The 25,969-nt window shown below is 36.1% G+C and overlaps 1 protein-coding gene across 1 annotated transcript; it reads left to right on the top strand.

Moving 5' to 3' along the window:
• prkcg (protein kinase C, gamma) lies at positions 1 to 25,656 on the top strand (the record flags this gene model as incomplete). The annotated part of the gene is made up of 16 exons (XM_081389679.1): positions 1 to 230; positions 3,632 to 3,663; positions 4,712 to 4,791; positions 7,314 to 7,425; positions 8,435 to 8,563; positions 10,763 to 10,919; positions 11,085 to 11,286; positions 12,297 to 12,473; positions 16,548 to 16,721; positions 20,511 to 20,602; positions 20,780 to 20,842; positions 20,938 to 21,076; positions 22,877 to 22,957; positions 23,059 to 23,166; positions 23,347 to 23,487; positions 25,291 to 25,656. 16 exons carry the CDS (start codon positions 1 to 3, stop codon positions 25,450 to 25,452), a joined length of 2,079 nt encoding a protein of 692 aa, XP_081245805.1. The 3' UTR covers positions 25,453 to 25,656.
• Between the last annotated feature and the right edge of the window lie 313 nt (positions 25,657 to 25,969).

Below are 25,969 nucleotides of genomic sequence, written 5' to 3'. Positions count from 1 at the left end.
ATGTCTACCCCGGTCTCTCCGTCTCCATCTCTGTCTCCCCTGGCCCTGTCCTCCCCATCTCCATCCTCCTCTCCGCTCCCCTCTCCTCTATCTCCTCCCCCCAGGCTGCCAGTCTTCCAGAGGAAGGGAGCTCTCAAACACAAGAGGATCATTGAAGTGAAGGACCACCAGTTCACTGCCCGGTTCTTCAAGCAGCCCACTTTCTGCAGCCACTGCACTGACTTCATCTGGTACTTCACACCTTTAACACCGCTGGCCACTTTAGAAACTTTGCTGAACTCGTAACACTATTATGCTGTAAACCGACACTTTTACCTTAACCTTTACACTGCACTGCATTTATGTATTGATTTAATCCTAAAAACCTAATGCCCATATCCTGATTCATATCATAACTCACTCTCAATGCTGTACTGGCCTGGTATTTTATAGTTCATACTGAATTGTTATGAAATGAAGCCTCTATTAGCTCTTCCATGCAATTCGAATACAGTTAGCTTTAACACCATTGTTACGTATTTATTAAAAGACTACATTTAAAAGTGTAGCAATTTGAGCGATTTTTTTTTTTATACTACACCTCTGTACAAAAGTTTGTGGTCAGTAAGATTTTTTAAATGTTTTTGAAAGAGGCTCATCCTCTTTAACATCAAGACTGCATTTTTTTATCAAAAAAGTTAAAAAAAACTGCGGAGAAAACAGTGTTTTCTATTTTATAATGTTTTAAAATGTAATGCATTCCTCTAATGGCAAAGCTGAATTACTCCAATCTTCAGTGTTCCATTGAAAACATTTGTGCTGCTTAATATTTTTGTGGAAACTGTAATATATTTTCAGCATTCTTTGATTAGAAACTTCAAAATATCAGCATTTATTTGAAATAGATTTTTTTTAAAACAATGTAAAAGCCTTTACTGGCACTTTTAATTCAATACATCATTCAATGCATGAAAGTATTAATTTCTTTAAAAAAAAAAAAAAAAAAAAAAATCTTACTGACCCCAGTCTTTTAAACAGTAGTGTCTGTACAATCTTGCAATTAAGCATACTTTTAAATGTATGACCATGTATGAATTGCAAGTTTTAATCATATATGTAATAAAACATTAATGAGGTTTAAGCTTGAAACCAAAAAATCAACATGTGCTGTTGTTAATTGTGTAATTAGTTAAATTATCTATAAACATTTCTATATTTTTTCCTGGAAAACATGACAAAAGACCTTGGTTAACATTTCCAGGACACTTTCGATGACACACACACACACACACACACACACACACACACACACACACACACACACACACACACACACACACACACACACACACACACACAAGAGAGGGCAGAAAAACACTGTCCCACACGTGTGTTACATGACCGTGCTTGTTCACAGTTTCCTCCATGCCTGATAAAACTCATGCCCAGAGGGGCTTCTTAAATTATGCAGTCCTCTCTGTTTGAGCTGCCATTTAACCACAAGCTTCACAGAACCCGCATGGAATTGTGGCCGGCCATATGGCCCATGCATTACCCACTCATATTCTGTGCCTCATGTTCATTAGTACAACTCAAATAGCTTCTGATAGATGCATCTGTTTCTCTGTCTGTCCTTTCATTTCAGTTCATTGAAGTTTTATTGTTATGTCTGTTGGAGTACATAATTTCTAAAGAATTGTATAGTAGGGGAGACTAGGGAAATACCTTTTTATACATAATATATTTTTTTCGCTTTTTTAATTTTCCTTAAATTATCCAACAGTAGGCTACGATACCATCAACAACTTTACAGGGAGAAAGAAATTTAAAGGGCATCTCTCGCCGAAATGCAACCTAGGGTCTTTTTGTTAATCTACCCGAGGCGAACTTTCATGTAAAAGCATAATTAGAATGGAAACGCCACTTTTAAGTTTGACTGTATTTTCGTTTTCGGTCAAATTGCCTTTTGAATGGGAGTGCTAGGGGCACGACTATGATAGCATCAAAAATCGCTATTTTTAAAACACTAAGAAGGCTCGACACAACATGAAACTCTGCTCGAAGTATCACCAGGGGCTCTATGCATGAACTCGAGCATTGAGAACACTGTTTGCGTACACAGAGTTTACTAAAAAGAAAGATTTTGAACAACTCACTGTAGCTGTGTCCGCCAGCATTTTGACAGTCAAAAATAGTCGATCTCCGAATGCGAATGAACTGACTCTGAATTTTAGTATTGCTTCTTATATGAGCATCCTTTTTCAAATCAAGGTCAATATTGATTTGCACTAACGACAAAACAAATTATCCGTGAATTAATATGGAACTAAGCTTTAGGAGCTTTCCATCTTTACTCTCCACCCTGTTACGTTGCATTCGGAGATCGACTATTTTTGACTGTTAAAATGCCGGCGGACACAGCTACAGTGAGTTGTTCAGAATCTTTCTTTTTAGTAAACTCTGTGTACGCAAACAATGTTCTCAATGCTCGAGTTCATGTGTAGATCCCCTGGTGATACTTCGAGCAAAGTTTCATGTCGTGTCGAGCCTTCTTAGTGTTTTAAAAATAGTGATTTTTGATACTATCATAGAAGAGCCCCAGGCACTCCCATTCAAAAGGCAATTTGACCGAAAACGAAAATACGGTCAATCTTAAAAGTGTTTTAAGACTTATTTGTTCAAATTGCTTAGGAATCAGCATAAATCTGTACATTTTGAAAACAATCAAATGTATTCAGTTAAAAATAATGAACATGGTTGAAATATGGCTAGCTAAGGAACAATCAATTATCACTTAGAGACTGAAACAAATTGAATTGTACCTGGTTATTGTGTTTTTAAAACTCATTCCGTTCATTATTACATTACAAAAATCTTAAATGTTCCATTTATGAAATGACTGACAAATATCACATTGTTTATTAGTGTGTTTATGCTAAAACTGTGTATTCCAAATGGATGGAAATTTTATTTGCAATTCAAATTCATCCTAAATTTAGGCCTAAGTATTTTTGTGAGTGAAGGGTGAATTTAGGTCAATTTATTTATATATTTATTTATTTATTTTGACATTGAGGTGACTACTGCAACTGAATGTACCTAAACGAACCCTATACAGTACATAAATTACTATTGAATCCTATTAACTTGGTTCTCTTTTCCCTGTCTCTGTCTCTTTGCCCTTGTCTTGTCTCATCCTATATTTCTGAGTATATGTTGATGTTGATGGCTCACATCTCTCAAACCCTGTCGACTGGTCTGAAGGACGCTCATACAGAGTCGTAGAAACTCTCAGATGAATTTTGAGAGGATATCATGCCCAAAGTGTTGGGTGTCAAAGTATCTTATTTTATTACTTTAGGGATTTATGCTAAGTTGTGTTTTGCATAGCAAAGATATCATGAGCAGAGCAACCTGTTATTATGGTGAACTGAAGAGCACTTAAATTGCCCGTCGGATGAGGATTTATTGAAATTACCTTATCTGTCACGGCCTTAGCAGCTTATGTCTTCTGTTTGCCCTCTGTGCGGAGACACACACACACACACACACACACTACAGCTCTGTGAGATCTGCCCTTTCTCACAAATCTATGCATTTACATACAATATAATTAGACAGCAATATGTGAGTTGTTGTTTATGTTTTACAGGGGAATTGGAAAGCAAGGATTCCAGTGTCAAGGTAAGGATTTCGAATCTGTCACACATTTTACAATATTTAAATTCATTCCACACATGTACTCAAAAACAAAATGAGTGCAGAACATGCTAAATAACTTATTCTATCTGAGGCTTCCTATCATCAAAGTCACCTTGCCTGTTTATGAATTAACTGCATTACTCGATATCATGCATTGCTGTGAATGAGCATCCCAGGTCCAAGGATGTAACCAAATATTCCATACTGAAGGGGACCTAACGTAAAATTGTAGGCCTATTCCATGTCCCCCTCAATGTCTATGGGGTCCATGTGAAGATCGAAAAGTGGTTTTCTGAAGCGATTGATATTTGACAATGTGTAAGCTGAGACAGCAAAGTCTGAGCTAAGCCATTTTTTGACCTGAGATCAAGTCCCAGCTTGTGGTCCTTTCTGATCCATCTATCTCTCTTTTCCCCACTTTGCTTCTTATCTGCTGTCTGCACTGTCCTGTATAAATAGGGCAAAAAAGCAATGTAGCAATGACCTGTAGCTAAATGACACACTCCCTCCATTTAATCTCACTTTAACAGTATATTTTTGCTGCATTCAAAAGTTTTGGGTTTGGATTCTTAAAAAAAAAAAAAAGCAAGGAAGCTTTAAATTGATCAAAAGTGACGGTAAAGACATTTATAAAACATTTCTGATTTAAAAATGTATAGCAGTATTATTAAAAAATATTAAGGATCATGTGACATTGAAGCCTGGATTCCTGGAGACTGTTGAAAATCCGTCTCTGCCATCAGAGGAATAAATGACATTTTAAAATGTGATAAAATATAAAAGCGTTATTTTAAATTGTAATAATATACTGTATTTTTGATCAAATAATTTGGTAACAACAAACAAACATTTTAAAATATCTTACTGACCCCAAACTTTGAACGGTAGTGTATATCATGAATAATGACATTATGAAAAATGTATTAAATCTATTAAGTGTACTCATTATAAATTATTTAATTTGTCTATTAATGATCTTCTATAGCCCCTAACATAGGGAATATTAATATCCCCTATGCGTTTCTTTTAGTTTGCAGTTTTGTGGTGCACAAACGCTGTCATGAGTTCGTCACTTTCACTTGTCCTGGAGCCATCACTGCTCCCAAAGAGGTATGTATGTTCCGTCTGTGTCTTTCTCTGTTAACTTGTACAGTATGTGCATGTGATCCTCTTTCCATTAGGATTATTTTAGTTGTTGTTTTTGTCCTATCATTTTTTATATTTATTTTGCTTGATCATCGTATAACTCTCCTTTTCATGCTTGATTTTCTGCTATGATCACCGCAGTTCATCTTTTATTCTACTGTATCATCCGTACCCCATCTGTCTCTCTCCTCTTCATTTTTGCATGGCAAGCCATTTATTTTTTGGCTGAGTAAGCCAATATGGAAGTAGGTCTCACCATCACACACATTTTTCCTTTTCCTGACGAGCCTTTTATTGCTCTCGCCTGCATACTTTCTTTAAAAGAAGAGGCTTTATAGGAAAAAGAATATCAATTTCCTCTCTCTCTTACTCTCTCATATTCGTGCAACGGTATGATAAAACATGCAGGGGATGTGAAATGATGGTGTTACACTGCTACTCACACTCGTACAGTACAGAGTGAGTGTGAGAATATGTGTGAAAGAGAAAAACAAGGAAGGGGCTATATTGTAATACTACCTCTGTTCCAAATCCTAGTTAGCAGCCTACGTAGGCAGCACTTTTCATCAAAGGCATCATGGGCCTCTTCCAAACATTGTTTCAAAAGTGAAACAGCTCAATCTTGCTGCCTCCAAATACACTTTTTTTTTTTTGACAGAAAAGTGCTGTCAAAATGAACTCATTAACGTGTGCAATTATTTTTTTAGTTTAATTAGTTAAAAATATTTAACGCAATTAACGCAGCATCCGTTATTTTTTTTTTATTTTATTTTTTTTTTGTCGTCAAAAACAATGAAAAGCAAGTAAAAATCTGAACTGGTCTGACTGAGCCAACAGAATTTTTTTTTTTTTATTCCTGATATATTAAAGGGCACAGGTAAATGTGACATTTATTATAATGGGTTTGTGTGAAGATTGTTTCAAGTTCACTTAAATTAAAAGTTGTTGTTTTTTTAAAGCCTAATAAATGTTCAAATTGATTAATTCTGAATGGCTATAATTAATGGCTAAAATTGAAAAAAAATATTGGTGTTGGTGATACTGGCCTTTCATAAAAAGGTGCGATTAATTGCTAATTACAGGAAAAATTATATATATACATATATATATACTGTATATTAGGGCATAATCTAATCTAAAACAATACAATATAATATAACAATATAATAATTAATGATCATTTTTGGAAGTAATATTGATATTAAAAAAGAACTTACAAATACTTACAAGAACTAACAAATACTTATAAGACTTATAAATAAATAAAATAGTGTTGTTTTTAATTTATGTCTTTTAATTTATAATATTGTATTATATTACATTACATTAGGCAGAGGAGAAGCGGTTTGGAGAATGGATGGATGGATGTTATATTCTTTGATATTATTTTGTATTGAGATATATATTAAGTCTATGGGAGTCCGTTTCTCAAATGTATCCTTTGTATTTAAATTGTTGCTAGAAGCACATAGAAAAAAAAAAAAGGTGGACAAAGTGAGATAAATGTTGATTGCATACCTATATATTTCATTCAATACCATAAAGTGTTGATAAAAATAGTTTGATGTAATGAAAAATGCTTATTAGAGTCACACTGTTAGCTTAGCAACATGCTAACGTCAAACTCCACTGAAATCGGTACAAATCGAGTGTGTGAAGCAATGTTTGTGCGGCATGTCGAGCGCTCTGAATCTTGTCTTCCATGATGGTTAGGACGCTGTTTTAAAAGGCATCTGCCTATGCTTGCAGTGAGGCAGCTCACTGGGTTTTGGATTAAAGCTACTGTATTTATTTTATCGTGTCTTCCTCAGGAGCATAGTTACAACTTTTTTATGAGATTTTTTTCATAAGCTGCTAAATAGAATGGTTGTAAAATGAGGTAAAGTAGGAGTGCTTGTGTGCAACTAGGCCATAAGGAAGGGTAGACAATGATGCCTGTGTGAAAGGCGGATGAGGCAGACTGACAGAGACGGAGAGAAGTGTCAGAGGATGAAGAAAAGGAGTGGGCAGCATGCAGAGAGTGGGAATGAGGAAGAGAGAGGGGAACGAGGGTGGGGTGGAGGGGGTTTAGGCATTTAGGAGGATTCAGTTTTCACAGCTGAGCAGAACTCATATTCATCCACCATTCATCCTCAAAATAGCCCTGGCTAATTGGCTCCCAGTGAAAAAGTCACTTCAAAATGAAGCCTTTCCTCTGGACCTTTAAAGAGAGAGAGAGAGAACCAGAGGGAAAGTAGAGTATCTGTGTTTGTTTGTGCATAAAGCTCGTCCTATTTATAGAGCAAAGAACAGTATGAGAGGGCTTCTTATCAGACACATAATTTAAATCTCTTTTTCTTTCTCTCATGGCCAACCATTTCCAGGAACTGGGTGTGCATGGTGCCCCTCTTTTTTAAATATGAAAACGCATCAAAGTGCTTTTGCCAACGGATTAAGCAATTAAATAATGAAATGAGGACAATGTTTTTCTCTGTCCCTCTCTCCAGGATCTCAAGAGCAAGCACAAGTTTAAAGTACAGACATACTCCAGTCCCACCTTCTGTGATCACTGTGGGTCTCTGCTCTACGGCCTCATTCATCAGGGCATGAAATGTTCCAGTGAGTCAGTCTCTCTCTCTCTCTCTCTCTCTCTCTCTCTCTCTCTCTCTCTCTCTCTCTCTCTCTCTCTCTATATATATATATATATATATATATATATATATATATATATATATATAGTACACTGAGCAAATATATTATATTATATTATATTATATTATATTATATTATATTATATTATATTATATTATATTATATTATATTATATTATATTATATTATATTATATTATATTATATTATATTATATTATATTATATTATATTATATTATTGTTAAGTTCATTCACTACGTTTTTGAGGGATTGGGTCAAATTTAATTTACTCAAATTCTTTGTGCATATACATTTTAGGGTTTACAGCGTAATCCTGCCAGCCATGCAAGGATATATAAATGATTGTAAATTGAAATATTATTTTTTTTTCAAATATTTATTTTTCAAATTACAGTAAATAATATTATACTAACTTTTAATGAATTAAGTCCATGGTAATTTCTTGCTCAAATTCTGCATGAAGCACAACATTCATATCATTTAAATAATTTTTACAAAATTTTTATCCTGATTAAACTGTATCAATTCTAAGATTAGCATATCATAATTATCAAGATCACTGTTATTAAATGAACATAATTTCTGTAATTATAATGTAATTGTATTACTGTCTGTAGAGTGATGTTTTTATATCTCAATACTGTATATCAGATTGAATGAATTCCCTTTAACTATCGTTTAATCCATGTAATAAACATGTCATCTAATATAATTTGCATGACATGATACACTTTCAGAAAATAATAAAGCAGGCTGTTGCAGCTGACAGCACTTGCTATTTCAGCATGTTGTCTCATAATGTACAGCGTATGACAATGGCTGTTAACAATTACACTGTTTATATTAGATTTGGACTTTATAATTATTGTTTTTGGACAGGCGGGAGACTATAAGTACATCACTCTTTCTTTCTGTCTTTTGTGTTATTTGTCTGTTTGTGTGTCTGTGTGAGAGAGGTTGTGACATTAATGTACACAAGCGTTGTGAGAGCAGCGTCCCCAGCTTGTGCGGACAGGACCACACTGAGAAAAGGGGACGGATTCGTCTGACCGTGCGTGGAGATAAGGAAGACCTATATGTCACAGGTGAACATACCTGTAACTTCGTGGCCTGGTTTCACAGACAGGGCTTGGATTAAGCCTTGGTTTAATTAGGACATTTAAGTAAACTTGCTTTAGAAAAACATTACTGGTATGCATCTTGAGACAAAACAATCGCACTGACATATTAAGGATATGTCAGTGCAAGTATCTTTCAGTAAAACAGTTCAAACATATATTTTAGTTTGAGACTAGCTTAAGCCTTGTCTGTGAAACCGGGCACACGTGAGTTTTAAAACTGATGAACACTGTAAGACTTCTCAAAAAGCTCATTCATGGATGCTCTACACTTTAGTGTCCCATGACTTTTTTGTGGAGACTTACTTTACATTAAGTTATGTTATTACAGTATATGTTACATATGTTTATTTTTGTGCTGTCCCACATATGGGGTCTTGACATTCTTGACTGTATCCAGCAAAACTGATACAACAATGTCATGATGTTGATACAGTCCATCTAATTAATAGAAAAAAAAATTAGCAAAAAAAAAGTCATGTAAAAAAAAAAGTAACAGTCTTCACAATTTTGACACCCTATAAGTAACATAATTTGTACACTTTCTGCATTATAAAAAAAAAATATATATATATATATATATATATATATATATATATATATATATATATATATATATATATATATATATATATATATATATATATATATATATATATATATATATATATATATATATATATATATTTTTTTTTTTTTTTTTTTTTATTATTTTTTTTTTACACAAATTCTACATTTGTGACCCTGGACCACAAAACCAGTCACATGGATACATTTTTTGAAATTGAGATTTATACATCATCTGAAAGCTGAATAAATACTCTTTTCATTGATATATGATTTGTTAGGATAGGACAATATAAAAATCTAAACATTGAGAAAATCGCCTTTAAAGGCCATTTATGTTCGCGATTGTGCTGCATTCACTTACAAAAATAAATGTTTTATCTATTTACGGTGGGAAATGTACAAAATATCTTCATTGAACATGATCTTTATTAATAGCCTAATGATTTTTGGCATAAAAGAAAAATCGATAATTTTGACCCATTCAATGTATTTTTGGCTATTGCCACAAATATACCCGTGCGACTTGTGACTGGTTTTGTGATCCAGGATCACATTTGATTGCTTTTGTCAAGCGCAATCATTCAAACCTGTTCCCCAAATTATTGTAAGAAAAAATTTACTATATAACACCTTCTGAGTGACAGATTAATTTAGGATACACATATGTAGCTCAGTAACTGTATATTGCACCTTTTATTGTATTAGCTTTATATTAATAAATTATATCAAATGTTTATTACTACTTTATTTATTACTAGAAAATTGCAATGTAAAAGATATATGTAGGTTTGTGCATGGCCCCACTTTTGGTAACAGGATTGCAAAAAAATCAAACCCCTTAGAAAATGAATAATGGCTGTCCTTGTTTTATCCCTTATTAATGGAAAGTGTGCGTAATGTTTATTAAGGTGCTCCTGCTGTATTTATACCCCAATGAAGAATTACTCCTTTGCTCACAGAGAGAATCCGCTGTTTAAGGAAGCACATTGGAGATGCATTATGTGCCGCGTGGCACAGCTCAGCTTTCCTCCAGCAGAGGGAAATGTGTGCATACAGCATCAGTACATGACGAAAAAGCTAATTATACTCACACAATCTGCTGTATTACAATGCATTAGCTGCACTGTGTCAACTTAACTAAGCCTGCGGCTCTTACATCAGCACCACCATAGAGAGTCTAATGAGTAGTGAGAAGACTACTAATGCTCTACAGAGAAAGTGAGCATTTAAAAATGCACTGTTGTCATGTCATTCTGACAGGTCGATTTAATAATACAACTGAAGTGAACACGTGTACAAAGCATACTGTTGAAACATTTGTTTCAACTTAAAGTATTTTTGCTGCCTTCAAATTTTAAGTTTAATCAACTTGAAATGTGAAATTGTACTAAGTGAAACTTGGATATTTGAGTTGACTAAACTCACAATTTTAAGGCAGAACAAACGCCTGCTTTTTAAGTTAAAACAACATTGTTGTTTTTTTACAGTGCACATCTGCATGTACATTCATTTGTTCTATTGCATAAGATAATTCATGCAAATACTGTTATTTATAAACACACATGCTTACTTCTCAATATGTATTCTACGCTTTAGTGCATGAGGCACATAACCTGATACCCATGGACCCTAACGGCCTGTCGGACCCTTATGTGAAGCTCAAACTCATCCCTGATCCAAAGAGCCAGAGCAAACAGAAAACCAAAACTATCCGTTCTACACTCAACCCCATCTGGAACGAGAGCTTCACCTTGTGAGTGTTTATTTCATTTGTTTGTATGTGTGTGTACGATGCAGAAGTCGTTGCCATCAATGATGCTAGGGTATTGTGGGTGGTTGCCAAGGTTTTGCTATGCTGTTGCTAAGTCTTCTGAGTGGATGCTAGGCTATCTCTCTCTTTCCTTCTGTCTGAGTGTAGTTCAGTGCGTGGGAGGCAGTGGGACAGGCGTTTGTCTGTAGAGGTCTGGGACTGGGATCGGACCTCAAGGAATGACTTCATGGGCGCTCTGTCGTTTGGTGTTACTGAGATATTCAGACGTTCCGTCAGCGGCTGGTTCAAACTTCTCAACCAGGATGAGGGAGAGTATTATAACATCCCTGTACCCGACCCAGACCTGCAGGTACTCTCATAGCTGTGCGTGTGTGTGTGTGTGTGTGTGTGTGTGTGTGTGTGTGTGTGTGTGTGTGTGTGTGTGTGTGTGTGTGTGTGTGTGTGTGTGTGTGTGTGTGTGTGTGTGTGTGTGTGTGTGTGTGTGTGTGTGTGTGTGTGTGTGTGTGTGTGTGTGTGTGTGTGTGTGTGTGAAAATTGTCACATTTATGGTCTGACCACCTATACAGCTCATTTTTAAATTAAGGTTGATGGTTTCATTTTTGGTAATACTTTTTTTGTGTGAAAGTTGTCATTTTATGATTTGCCCAGCTATACAGATGTTTTAAACTAAATTTGATGATTTAATTTTTGGTTATTGTGGCTACTTTCAACATAATATGACTTTAACCAATTGAACCTTATTGTGTTCATGTTACCTTTTTTAGTATGACTACACCCTAATATTACCAACTAATATAGGCACTAGGTAGTGTAGCCTGCAACTTTACAGTTGCCATCCAGAACTTTAAGGACTAAAGTTCTGGGATGACAATTGAAAAGTTGTTGACTCAAACCTTCAAGTGACTATCCAGGAAGCATCATTTTTGTGCGCTTGAGCGAAGCACTTTACTACAGTTTGCTCTAGGGAAGATTATTCCTGTAATAGGTGTATTTTTAAATCACTTTATATATAAAATAATATATATTATTTATAAATCACTTTATATATAAATCACTGAATATATATGCAATATTCAGCTGAGAGAGCGCTAATAGAAGCCTGGGGCCATCACAGGTCCACAAATAAACACATTCATCCAAAATCAAATGTTCTTTTTGAGTCAAATAGCCACATGCTCAAACATTGCACGCTCAACGTTGCAGCAAAACATGTTCTAGATGTCGCCTAAGTCTTCTTCAGTGAGCACCATAATTGTCACTTTCATAACACATCCACAGGAGGGCAGTGTATGTCTATATTGAAACAAACTATTATTTTCTCTATTTCCCTCTCTCCTCCTGTGTTTCTCTTTTCTGAAGGTACCAGAGGCTGCTATCGAACCTTCTATTCCTCCTCCTCATGTTAACGTGACAACTCCTGTTCCTACTGTGACCCCAGCCGCTCTGAGCCCGACTCCCACTGCACTGCACACGGGCAAAGTCGGACTGCACGATTTCAACTTCCTCATGGTTCTGGGCAAAGGGAGTTTTGGCAAGGTGCTTGAAATTACAGTGGTGTCACAATGAAAATGTGCGATTCAAAATCTGATATAAACCTGGAAATAAAATTTCAGGATTTTGCTATTATGTAAAATGAACAGTGCATGCTGCCACTACAGCAAACGGACACCACATTTTTTGGATGTGTAAAAAATAGATGTATTTCGTTCCTGGTTGTCAAAGGACCAGAAAACTTTAAAGCAAACTCTGTAGACTCAGTCTCAGACAACACTCCCACGAACCGCCCACTCGCTTCACTGACCGTCTGATGCATGTTGAACACCAAAACAGCAAGCGCTGACTATAATCAACAAGTTTCAGTCTGTTCAGGTTGCTTTATGCAACTTTCAAGAGGTTTCTTTTTTTTTATTGGTTCATTTGTAAACAAATTATGTTTACAAGGTACTGAGTTGAAAGAGTTGATAAGTAAGTGTGTACTGTACGCACACGGCCAAATTAATTTTGCCTCGTTCCACTCTGTCTTTGCTCAGTTGAGCGCCCAGGCATCTCAAAGTATACCGCTTTGAACGTGAAGCTGCAGTCACACTCAGTGTTAGGGAAAGTTACACCCCTGCCACTGCACCTAACTCCTGATTTCTCTCAACAATAGGACAGGAGAGGTGTAAGTCAATAATGGGAAAACTTGCATTACTTATTTGAAAAAGTAATTCAGATATTTTGTTGTAGAACTTTACTCGTTACTTGAAAAAAGTCATCTGATTATTTTACTCATGCTACTTGTAATGTGTTACCCCTAACTTCTAAAGATACTACTACTGATATTGCAATGGTCATCATATGACATGACACTTTGCAACATCTTTTTTAAAAACCTTAATTCAACATATAATGAATAAAAATAAATCCAAAATGTAAACAATATACAATCGACTCCACTTTACTGCAAATTATTATTTTTTTTATTCGAATTGATCTTCTCTCAGAAAAAATTGCAATAATTGCACCTTTAGGGGTACAACAGCTTGTCACTGGGACAGGGCCCTTAAAAGGACATCTTTGTTTCTTATTTACTTGTAAAAGTTCTTAGTAGTGGCTCAAGGGTGCATAATTCTATAAGGTACTAAAATGCACCTTTTATGGGTAGATAAAGTACAAAGTTGTCCTTTTAAGGGTACTGCCCCAGTGGCAAGCTGCTGTACCTCTAAAGGTGCCGTTTTTTGGACATTTTCTCTGACAGTGTTCTGTTGGTCACATATCTTCACGTAATACGAATTTGCCGGTCAGAGTTCACCAAACTTTTGAAACTCAGCGAAATCCGAAACTACTTTGCATGAGTTTGCATTTCCGGTTTCCCACATTCACGTGCGTTATTTCCATGCAAGTCAATGGAATGAAAATTGTAGTGTGACCGCCCGTTGAGGGTGGATAGATGCATCTGACACATGCCTGCTTGTGGCCCCTTCTTTAAAAGCTCTCAACTCACTTTTGTTGTACACGGACACAAAAACAGGGTTGAACTCAAACAGTGTGCACTGAAGTACAGGTTATGCGTTCGGCTGTACGTTTACTCTATGGTTCGCGTCAAAACTGAAGTACACTTACGTTTTTCTGTGTACGCTAAGGTATGCTTGTAGTGCGCTTGATGCAAATTTCATCATCAGCATAGTAAGCGCACAGACAGATTTTTCTATATGCGAATACCCGGTATGTTCAGTTTGCACATGCAGCTTGAATGTTTTTGCGCTAATTAGTTTGTCCTCAAGGTGGCAACACTGGGCATTTTCAACATTGTTGAAAAGGAAATGGAAGAGAGCAACTACAATCACTACTGGCAGAGCCCGTCTACGGAGAGCCTGCCCACTCCCTATTAAGCCCTGTTGTACCGAATTTTGGTTGTAGTACCACCAGAGTTCCACTGGGGGCGATCGCCATGAGTGCAAAATGAATGGGAGTCAATGGGGCTAGACGGCTAAATTTGTCTCTTTCACCCGATTGCCGTTGAGAAATCTCAGATCTGATTGTAGATTTTGCAAGTTCAACATGGGTTATGGGTTGAAAGTTGAGTACTTATGTCCTTTTGATTTCTTACAGGTTGAGTTGTTGTTGTCCATAACACGCTAGCATTCTGCTAATGAACGCTGATTGGTCAGTGAAGGACTGATTACGACCAGAGATCCCGCTTGATGGCATCGTGGCATCCAAAGCGGGACCAGAAACAAACAAAACAAAAACTCTTCTAGCACGTGTGTTTACCTGTGTCAGCTGTTTTGTCGATGTCTCGAGAGAAAAGAAAGTGCAGAGCGCGAAAGCATCAGTGTGACTGAAGGATTGCCATAAAGCCGTATCTCTGGTCGTACATGTGTATGACGTCATTGACACTTTAAAAGACTTTTTAAAGCAAATAAGTGACTCTAAAAAATCTAACACCCAGCAATGTGTAATTTATTTGCATTTCCTTTCGAATACAACATTCAAATTACTAAAGAAAAAATTTTATCCTGATAAAAGTGGATTTTTATTGGTATAGCGCCATAGACCTCCATTCATTCTGCACTCGTCCTGTGAGCGCCCTCATATGGAATCAGAGAGGAACTGCAACCAGTTCAGAAGCCGGAAGTGTACTGAGAGTGAAACTTCTCGCCATATTAGACATTCTCTGCTACTGGAGACAGCAACCACAATAGACAGCTGCATTGACAAGAGCTTGTGAGAGGCACTTAAGAGATACCAGCAACTCTAGTTTAAATGAGTACAAAGACATTTTTATCACTTATAACTTCTGGAGAGAAATAGTGCAAACACTGGACAAGGATGAAACTTTCTAGCGCACGTGTTCCAAATGCCATTTACTTTGAAAGGCTATGCGTTCAGCTATTCACACATGGTAGCATTTGTGTCAAAACTGAAGTATACTTTGGGCTTAGCTGGTTTTGGGACAGAATCGGCTGCAAAGCAGACCAGATTTTAAGGCCGAAAGTCAGGCTACATGAGACTGCCCTCACCCATCAACAAACACGTCTACTTCTATGTTCCCTGTAGATGCAATAAGGAGTGCGAAGGGTACAGCGTCCTTGGAACTGAATTAGGCCCTTGTCTCATTCGTTCCTGAGCTGCTGCTAATTCAGACAGAAGGGGAAACGCTAGCTTTTCTGGTCCCAGCTGCAAGAGGAGGGGGCTGATTTCCCTATCTAAAATTTGCAGCTGTGCCTCTGCCTCTCTTCCTCGAGGAAGCAGAAGCTCTGACTCAAGGCCCAGTGAGACTTGTACCTCATACACCTCAAAATACCTGGAGATACTTGGTCATTTCTGGCCAATCACGTTAAGTGATAACTAAAGCGCAATCTGTGATACATGTAAGAAAGACCTGGTGGGGTTGTGTGTCCACAAGCAGCCCAGGAGATGTTGGAATATTTCAGAGCCAATGCCTTGTTTTGGTCAAGCAAAGCACTGTTCCTCTGAATCTAAATTATGTTGTGTGTCAGAGAAGAGCATCCAAGTGAAAGACTCTGAGCTGTTTGATCCCTGAGGAAGAATGACATTGGAGTGTGTGTGCTTTTTACACTCATTTGTTTGAGCGTGTGGAGGAATGTTTATTTGCCCTTGTGGTTGTGCTCATTTATATCAAATCATTTTAGAGTAGATGCTTTATGTGTTAGCGTGTTTCTGGTGTGCGTACACTTGTGCGTGTGTGTGTGTGTTCACAAGATATTTGGTTATATAAGAGGCCAGGGTTATACTCAGTAGACAGCACATCCTCCAGGGCGCAGAACCGCGCTAAAGAAAGGATAGAAACGAGGGAAGAGATTAAAGAAAAGCGCAGAGGAGAGGCCTGGGACCCAGAGATAGAAAAATGACACAAAGCAGGGGAAAAAAGACATGAAGAGAACAGGATCATACGAGTAAATGAAATGAAAGAATTTCTGTTCTCTTTTTTTTATTTGAGGTAATGTTTCCTTATGCATGTTAAACTCACTTTGAATGCTGTTTTCTGCAGTCATTTTGTGTTTTCCCAATTGAGTTGCTGTTGGAGGAGTGTGTGCAGAAGATGATGAACTCTTAATTATTAATGTTCAAGAAATGTTAACGCGAGGTTTCCTTGTCATCCCGCAGGTCCTGTTGGCAGAGGAGAGGGGCAGCGAGCGCTTGTTTGCGGTGAAGGTGTTGAAGAAAGATGTGCTGTTTCAGGATGAGGACACGGAGAGCGCCATGGTGGAGAGAAGAGTGCTGGGCCTCGCAGGGCGACCTCACTTTCTGACCGCCCTCTACTGCGCCTTTCAGACTGAGGTCGGTGTGTTCATCGTCGTGTGCGAATGGTTAATGATTTAAAGAAAGTGGGAGCCTGGGAATGAGGTTTACACATGCATATGCACATTTGTAAATTATGAAATATACATGGGCTGAAATGTCATTCGCCCCTTAGTGATGGAACAGATGTGCTCTTCACCTTCAGGGGGATTTTTAAATCACTTTTTTGGCCTTGCACAGTTAGAACATGAGTACTGACATTTTGTGGGTCCTTGATGTCCACATGTGGCCTCCCAGCTCAACGACTGGCTATTTGTAACAATGAATGCAGTACATTTTTTGTTTGTTTTGTGCTGGTTGATAGTATACTGACACCTAGTGGAGTGGATGCACCACTGATGTTTTTAGGTACTGATGCCATTCATCGGGTTAAAGTGTCTAACAACAGGGGAGTTTACAAGATAAAGCGAAGCATGGCGTTCATTGCATTTTGGAATTACCGTAATTAAGAGATTCTGACTTGCAAAAAAAGTTCACATCCTTATAAAGCTCCTAATTACAACTTGTAAACAGCAACATCATGCGGAAACATTCAAAATGGTGGTGACTGTAATTGACGCTAATGTCTTAATAATGCTAGATTAAGCTGAAAATAAACGAAAGACATATAATACAGTTTTATGTCAACATAGAGTAGATTTAGATATCTAATGTCTAACTAATGACTTTTTTTATAAATAATTTGCATATAACTGTAACTATTGTCATTTTCAAAAGTACTTTTTGTGTAAAAAGGTTTTTTTTTTTTTTTTTTTATTGCACCTCTACTGAGGTTCCTACAGCAGATTAATGATTGTGTTAGCTATGGACTAAAGCTGTTCAGTCATAATAAAAATTAAAGCATCTGGTTACTATTCTTCTTTAACCTCATTAGATGGTTGTTTACATTGGCCTAGATAGGCACCGAAATATTAATGCCCTGAACAAGGCTGTTAGCAGTCCTTAGAGGGAGAGGAGTAACAAGAACAGATTGTTGTTACAATTTTGACTAACAGTGTTTATAAAACGTCAGCATGAACAATGGATGAACAAAATAGCAGAAGCTTCTGACAATGTATTAATTATATTCTTGGAATGCTGTCATGTGAGTCCTAAACTGGCAACCTAGAACAATCTCCATCATAAAAGGTGATTCATTGATCATTTTTCCACGATTCACTTTGACACGATAAATCATTTTTTCTAACTAATGAATCTGGAGGGCCTTTTTGAAATGTTAGTTGCCTCATTCTGCTTTAAAAAATCACTTTTGGTAGTGCTAATTGTCTGACCTCTTTCAGCAGACACATTTTGCAAAGTGGCATTAGCCTAATGAAATACATTGGCAGCTGCTGTACTGAAAGAGAAAAAGAGGAATGAGTGTGTGTGTGTGTTTGTGTCTGGCTTTAATGGTTTGTGAAGGTTTGAATTACTCTTGGTAAATGATCTTGATTTTGTTTTTCCCCTGTCGATTGAATTTGTAACAAACACTCAATGTGACTGTGTTTAGTAATGACCTCTTTTGTGTATTTAAACTGTGTCTCATTGTATCAAGTACATGAAATAGAGAAATAGAGTCAAAGCAATCAGTTGCCCAGTGGAAAAACGCAGCATCCCACTGATCAGAAGTTCAAATCCTACAAACTCCAGATGCTGTAGTCAGATGACTCTGCAGATAAAGTCAGCTGTTATCTTGCTCTGACTGTAGGGGATAAATACTGAAGCAACAGAGAAAACATGCTGGTCTCAACTTACAACAGGGTTTATGTAACAGGCTGTGTAAAGTCAAATTTGTATGTTTTTGAAAGAAGTCTCTTATACTCACCAAGGCTGCATTTATTTGATCAAAAATACAGTAAAATACTGTAAAAAGTGATCAGTTGACTTAACTTAAAAAAAGTGAGAAAACCTGTTGCATTAAAATTATAAAGTAAATAAACTTCATGCTAATTGTTATAATAGTTAGGCTATGTGGAATTGTCGAGTTCACATAACTTACATTTTTCAATTAGCATGAAGTTTATTTACTTAATGATTTTAAGGCAACAGGTTTCTTAATATATAGGAAGTTAAGTCAACTTATCTCTTTTTACAGCGTAATATTGTGAAATATTATTATAATTTAATATAAGTGTTCTCCATTTTAATATATTTTTAAATGTAATATATTCCTGTGATGGCAAAGCTGAATTTTCAGCATCAATACTCCAGTCTTCAGTGTCGCTGATTCGCTGCTCGAAAAATATTTCGTATTATTATCAATGTAGAAAACTATGGAAGCTTGTTTCCGCCACAAAATAAAAAAAAAATAAAAGATAATTGCGACTTTTTATCTCACAATTGCGAGTTTACATCTCGCAATTCTGACTTTATTTCTCAGAATTGCGAGATATAAAGTCAGAATTGCGTGTTTTAAAGTCGCAATTGCGTGTTATAAAGTCAGAATTCTGAGATATAAAGTCAGAATTGCGTGAAATAAAGTCGCAATTGCGTGTTATAAAGTCAGAATTCTGAGATATAAAGTCAGAATTGCGTGAAATAAAGTCACAATTGCGTGTTATAAAGTCAGAATTCTGACTTTTTTTCTCGCAATTGCGACTTTATATCACGCAATTCTGACTTTATATCTCAGAACTCTGACTTTATATCTCAGAATTCTGACTTTATATCACGCAATTGGGAGATATAAAGTCAGAATTGCATGATATAAAGTCGCAATTGCGTGTTATAAAGTCAGAATTGTGAGATATAAACTATTCTGAGGTAAAAAAAAAAGTCCGTCTTTTTTTCCCCTTAGAATTGGACTTTATATCTCACAATTCTGAGAAAAGATGTCAGAATTGCGAGATATAAACTCGCAATTATGTGTTATAAAGTCAGAATTGCGTGATATAAAGTCAGAATTCTGGGATATAAAGTCAGAATTGCGTGATATAAAGTCGCAATTGCGAGAAAAAAAGTCAGAATTCTGACTTTATAAGACGCAATTGCGACTTTATATCTCGCAATTCTGACTTTATATCTCAGAATTCTGACTTTATATCACGCAATTCTGACTTTATATCTCAGAATTCTGACTTTATTTCATGCAATTCTGACTTTATATCTCGCAATTCTGAGAAATAAAGTCAGAATTGCGAGATGTAAACTCGCAATTGTGAGATAAAAAGTCGCAATTATCTTTTATTTTTTTTATTTTGTGGCGTAAACAAGCTTCCATAGTAAACAGTTGTGCTGCATGTGTTGGTGTATATATAATCACTCTGGTATCAATAGACAATTTCATTAGCCTTTTGACATTGCTTCTAATGCTTCTAATGCTTTCTAGGGTTTGTTCACCCAAAAATGAAAATTATCCCATAATTTACTCACCCTCAAGCCATCCTAGGTGTATATGATTTTCTTCTTTCAGCCAAACAGAATCTGAGTTATATTAAAACATATCCTGGCTCTTCCCAGCTTTATAATGGGAGTGAATGGTACCATAGATTTTGAAGGCCAAAAAAGCACAATGGGTGAACTAACCCTTTACTTTCAACTAAATTTAAAAACTATGCATTTTTAAGCATTTTACCCATGCTTTATTTTAAATATAATTTCTCTAAATTATTATATTTTCCTTTGTGTGATCACAAGGTCTTAATTGTGTTTGTATTCATGTATTTATGAACATCTATCTTTTGATTTGACTGAACAAGTGAATTGATTGGTGATCCATTTTTAGTTCCTATAAATATTCTGAAGTTGCATATCTGCTGATTACTAATAATCATTTTTTTCATGCTGTAGGATCGTCTGTATTACGTCATGGAGTATGTGAATGGAGGTGATCTTATGTTTCACATCCAAATTGTTGGCAAGTTTAAAGAACCACACGCAGCGTGAGTTCAGCACTTCTCTTCTTCAACTTTTCATCTTAATCCTGCTTGCCTTTTCTCTGTTGTTGTACCCCTTTCTTCTGTCTGTAAATTCACCCGTTCAGCATCATTCTGTCATTCTGCCCTGCAGTGGCAGCGTGTGTGTTTAATGGCGTTAATGAGAGATTTTGATGTTGACAGGTTCTATGCAGCTGAGATAGCGTTGGGTCTGTTCTTCCTGCACAACAAAGGAATCATATACAGGTACAAGACACGATGGGAATCTCCTTACGCAAGCGCACCATATGTTACAGTCATTTAATATTCTCTCGCTTTCTCTTTCTCTCTCTGATCCGCAGAGATCTAAAGCTGGACAATGTCCTGCTGGACAGTGAAGGACACACAAAGATAGCAGACTTTGGGATGTGTAGGGAAGGCATGATGGCAGGGGACACCACTCGCACCTTCTGTGGCACACCCGATTACATCGCGCCTGAGGTTTCCATTTCTCCGTCTCCATCCTTCTTCTCCTCCTGTTTGATTCATCTTCTCTTCTTCATGACCTTGGCTCTGTGTTTACATTGACACTCAGTGGATTTGCGCAGTCAGCACATGTCTGCCTGTATGTGCTTGTGTGAGTCTGTGAGTGATTTCATTTAGGTTCACTGCGGTGTTTACTACACGGCGACATGATGGACATCCCACTCGAGTGATGTATGTGCTAAATCGTCAATGTTTGTGTTTTGATGTCTGATGTAAAAGCGATAAGTGCGAATGTGGGTCTGCCGAAGCACAGTATGCATCAGTACTGTATTAACCCAGCAGTTAAACTGGCTCACATTGATCACGTTATGTAAAAAAAGGGGGGAAAAAAGACAAAGCTATTGATCTTTGTGTCCATGTCATTTTGAAAAGATGCAATATGTGTCCCTGCAGGCAAGGAAATTAATCTCTCTTTCTCACGCTGTGACACACACTCACGGCTGACACAGAGACACTAGCATATTTATTGTGTAATTATCTTTAATATGATTTTTATGAGCTTATCTGCACATTGAGAGGCCTGTAATAGCAACTCTGCAAGGGGCATATTTCTAATTGATATAATTTTGAGAATATAACATTATGAAATTATGAAGCATTTAGTGGGGATGGACAAAATTCTGAATTTATGTTTTGGCTCTCTTTCAGTTGGAATGTGATTTGAATTGGTTACGTTCCACAGGGTGTTGAATTTGAATTTGAATTGTAATGATGGGAAGTGGAATTTACTGGATTGCAATTCAAAAAAATTCAACACAATCAGACAACGGAGGAACAAAATGGACAAGAACAAACCCACCAGAACATACCTAGTGCTCTACTTAAGGTTTTCATCTTGTCATCATGTTTTATGTTGTTTGTCTCCATTTTAAAGAATATTATGTGAAGTATCATTTATTAAATTTGTAATAATAAAATTAATATTACGAAATAATAAAATACCTACACTGCCGTTCAAAAGTTTGGGGTTGTTAAGATTTGTAAATGTTTTTGAAAGAAGACTGATGCTCATCAACGCTGCATTAATTTGATGTTATTATTTCGATTTCAAAAAACATTTCTATTTTAGTGTTTTAAAATCTAATTTATTTCTGTGAAGGTAAAGCTGAATTTTCAGCATCATTACTCCAGTCTTCAGTGTCTTATGATCCTTCAGAAATCATTCTAATACGCTGATTTGCTGCTCAAGAAAATTTCTTATTATTATCTATGATGTGCTGCTTAATATTTTTGTGGAAACCGTGATGCATTTTTTTCAGGTTTCTTAGATGAATGGAACATTCAAAACAGCAAATATAAATATTTTGTAACATTATAAATATCTTTACCATCACTTTTGATCAATTTAATGCATCCTTGCTGAATAATTTTTATTTCTTTCCCCAAATTTTCTTTCCCCAAACATTTGAATAGTAGTGTAATTTTATTTTATTCAATTCAATAAATTACACATTTTAATGATATTACATATTATTAATATGAAAATGTAATACAAATATAAATGTTATCACATTTTAATATCATCTAATGTTTTTAGAAATTCCACATATAATTTGTACAAGATAGCATGTTGGCAATTCATACTACACTTAGTTTCACTGAATCTCATTTTAATTCAAATGAGAATTCTACATCCTGTTTGCTACCTCAGCACAAATGAAAGAATTCAGCTGGAATCCAAAAGGCATTCTTAATTATCATTTGAATAAATCTAGACTAAAAAAGCCCTGTACAATAGATCTGTATTGTTTTCAGATTGTGGCGTATCAGCCGTATGGTAAAGCAGTGGACTGGTGGTCATATGGAGTCCTCCTTTATGAGATGCTGGCCGGGCAGGTAAGTGTTCATCCTCTTATTCCTTGAGCTTTAATTTTGTCCTTTTCTCAATAGATCTTCATCCCCGGCACCCTCTCCCTCTGTCTCGCTCTTTTCATCAGCCTCCTTTTGATGGCATAGATGAGGAGGAGCTGTTTCAGTCCATCATGGAACAGAGCGTTTCATATCCTAAGAGTCTCTCTCGGGAGGCTGTGGCCATCTGCAAAGGGGTAATCTACTTCCTGTTCTTTCATCTCTGTTGCCTACATATACTTGGATCACAGTGCACACACAGAGAAATCTATTCCATCTTTAATATTAACATTACCTCCAAAAACTGTGACTTACTTAGACAACAAGCGTAATTGTATTTCTGTTTTTCTTTCTTTCTCCATCTGTTTCTCCCCCAGCTCCTCACTAAGAACCCTGTTAAGCGTTTGGGTGGAGGAGAGGATGCAGAGAGAGAGCTGCGGGAGCATCCCTTTTTCCGCTGGATAGACTGGGACCGGCTGGAGAGACTGGAGATACAGCCTCCCTTCAAACCCAGAAGTGTCAGTATCACTTATCACAACACATGTCTCTGTGTGTGGGTCAGGTTTACCCCACAAAACTCCCCACCATGTTAGAAAAACAAATGTGTACATGGGCTCATTTTCTATTTTCATTTTCTAAGGTTATCAAAACTGCCCTTTGGCGGTATTTATGGGGATTTATTCATAAATAAATACAGAAATAAATGGAAAGATAGATGTATATGTATGTATCAGTCTAAGTTTATATATATATATATATATATACATAGTAGGGATGCATGATATATCGGCCACCACATCTGTATTGTCCGATATATGTTCATTTGTAATGCTATCGGCCTAATAAAAAAATTTGGCCGATATTTTAAAGCCGATAAATAATGGGTAGTTTCCTTCAGCTGAGACACCGCAGATGCGCACTGTTTGCAATGATGGTTTTGAGTAGCCTGAAATATGATTGAAATCCCTTCAAAAATCACTTCAAATCACACAAACATTTTTAGTGCAAGTCTGTCATATAGGCTACATAAAATTATAATGAGAACATTATACTTTTATGCTTGGGACATGGCTTTTTAATGGTGAGACTTTTGTTTTTTTTAATCAGGCTCTCAGAAATTATATACAAATTTGGATTTAGATTTATCTGCCAATATATCGGTTATCGGCTTTCAAATATAAAGAATTATTGGTTATTGGTATCAACCAAAATTGTATATATATATATATATATATATATATATATATATATATATATATATATATATATATGTTCTTTATCAGGATGCATAGTATCCATGGCTCCATGAAGTAACTGGCCTTTAAAAATAAAAATCTGCCTGCCTCAATGGGAATTAACATAGGGGTGTCCAAACTTATGCACCCTGTATTTTAAGGAAGAACATTTATTTATTTACGATACATTATTCATTCACAAAGAAAATTGGTGTCCTTAAAGGTTGTATTTTTCCTATTTTTTTTTAATTAAGGCATTAAGTTCAATTTCCAAAAGATGATTTTTTATTCCTCTTTTTAGTCAACTTTAGCATGGGTGTCTAAACTTATGCATAGCACTATATATATATATATATATATATATATATATATATATATATATATATATATATATATATATATATATATATATATATATATATCCTCAGTTGTGAGTCGAATTTGAATAAGTGTTTGCTTAATTTATAAATAAATACATAAATATATATAGTTAGAATTATATAAATTATTATATTAAATATCTACATTTTATATATTTATAGTTATGTATTATATACATTTAAATAGTTTTTTAACAAAAAAATATTTATGGGTATAGAATTTGCTTGTTTAGAAACTATGACTAAACTATTAATTATAATTCATTAATTATAAGAAACAATAGATGTTGTGCTATGTCCTCATTTTCTTAGGGAGATAAACGTTGTACAGTATGCGTGTGTGTGGCAGTTTCTTTTAGCTATTTTAAACCAGTAACCATATAACTGGATATTTATTAATGTGCTCTGCCTGCTCTTCCTTATTATTTTCAGCATGCATCTGTGCATGTGTGCTTTCATATTTACTAGTGTTATTTTTTCTTATGAAAATTGCAGAAGCAAAATAAGCCTGACCCCTATTGCCTGTAGCTCTTTGCCCATATTACTCATGCTAATCTATGCAGTTATTATTATGCTGTGTGAATGTATGTAAGTAGGTGTGCTCTGAGTTCACATATCATCAAGAGCATCCACGCAGTCTGCTTGATATTTAATAGATATAAACTTAACCCAACTGATTTTTTTTGTGCGTGTGCCATTCTCACAGGGAGGCAAAAAAGGAGAAAACTTTGATAAGTTTTTCACATCCGCCCCCTCCGTCCTCACGCCCTCTGACCCGGATGTTCTCGCTGCCATAACTCAAGAGGAATTCCAAGGCTTCTCCTACATGAACCCGGAATTTCCCCCCTCACCCCTCACAGCTGTCTGAGAAAACCTTAATCGATCCTCATCAACCACCTTGTGACTTTTATTCTGCTCCTGTTCATGATTTAAACTACAGTGACCAAAAAAAACCTTTGTGTAATCTGGCTTTAGCTTGCTTGCAATAGGAGTCCGTCTCAATTAGACCAAACATCTCCTTCTGAAACAACACACTGATTTAAATGATCTTTACAGTAAAAAACTAAGCATTAATAATATTTAGCCGGTCCACTCTGAGAGTATCAGTCTGAATTATTTAAGGGTCATGCATTCATGCCATTATCTCATTGGACAATAGGATCTTATTGGATATCCTTTTGGATGCTAGTAGTTGCCATGACCTAATTATAACTGACTGCACCATAGAAACCAGCATGAACATGATTGCCCCCATGTTTTAAAGTTCACTTCAAGCTGATTATTTCATCTCAGATCAAACTCAGTCTTTGTGTGAGATCCTGTTCGCTCTGGTTTGGTTTAGTTAACCAAATAAGTGTAGACAGGTGAGCAAACACTGGTCATCC

Source organism: Scardinius erythrophthalmus, assembly GCF_964197995.2.
Source record: "Scardinius erythrophthalmus genome assembly, chromosome: 16".
NCBI classification, from domain to species: Eukaryota; Metazoa; Chordata; class Actinopteri; order Cypriniformes; family Leuciscidae; genus Scardinius; species Scardinius erythrophthalmus.
Note: the sequence above shows the minus strand (reverse complement) of the source record. Positions and strands in the feature narration are given on the sequence as shown.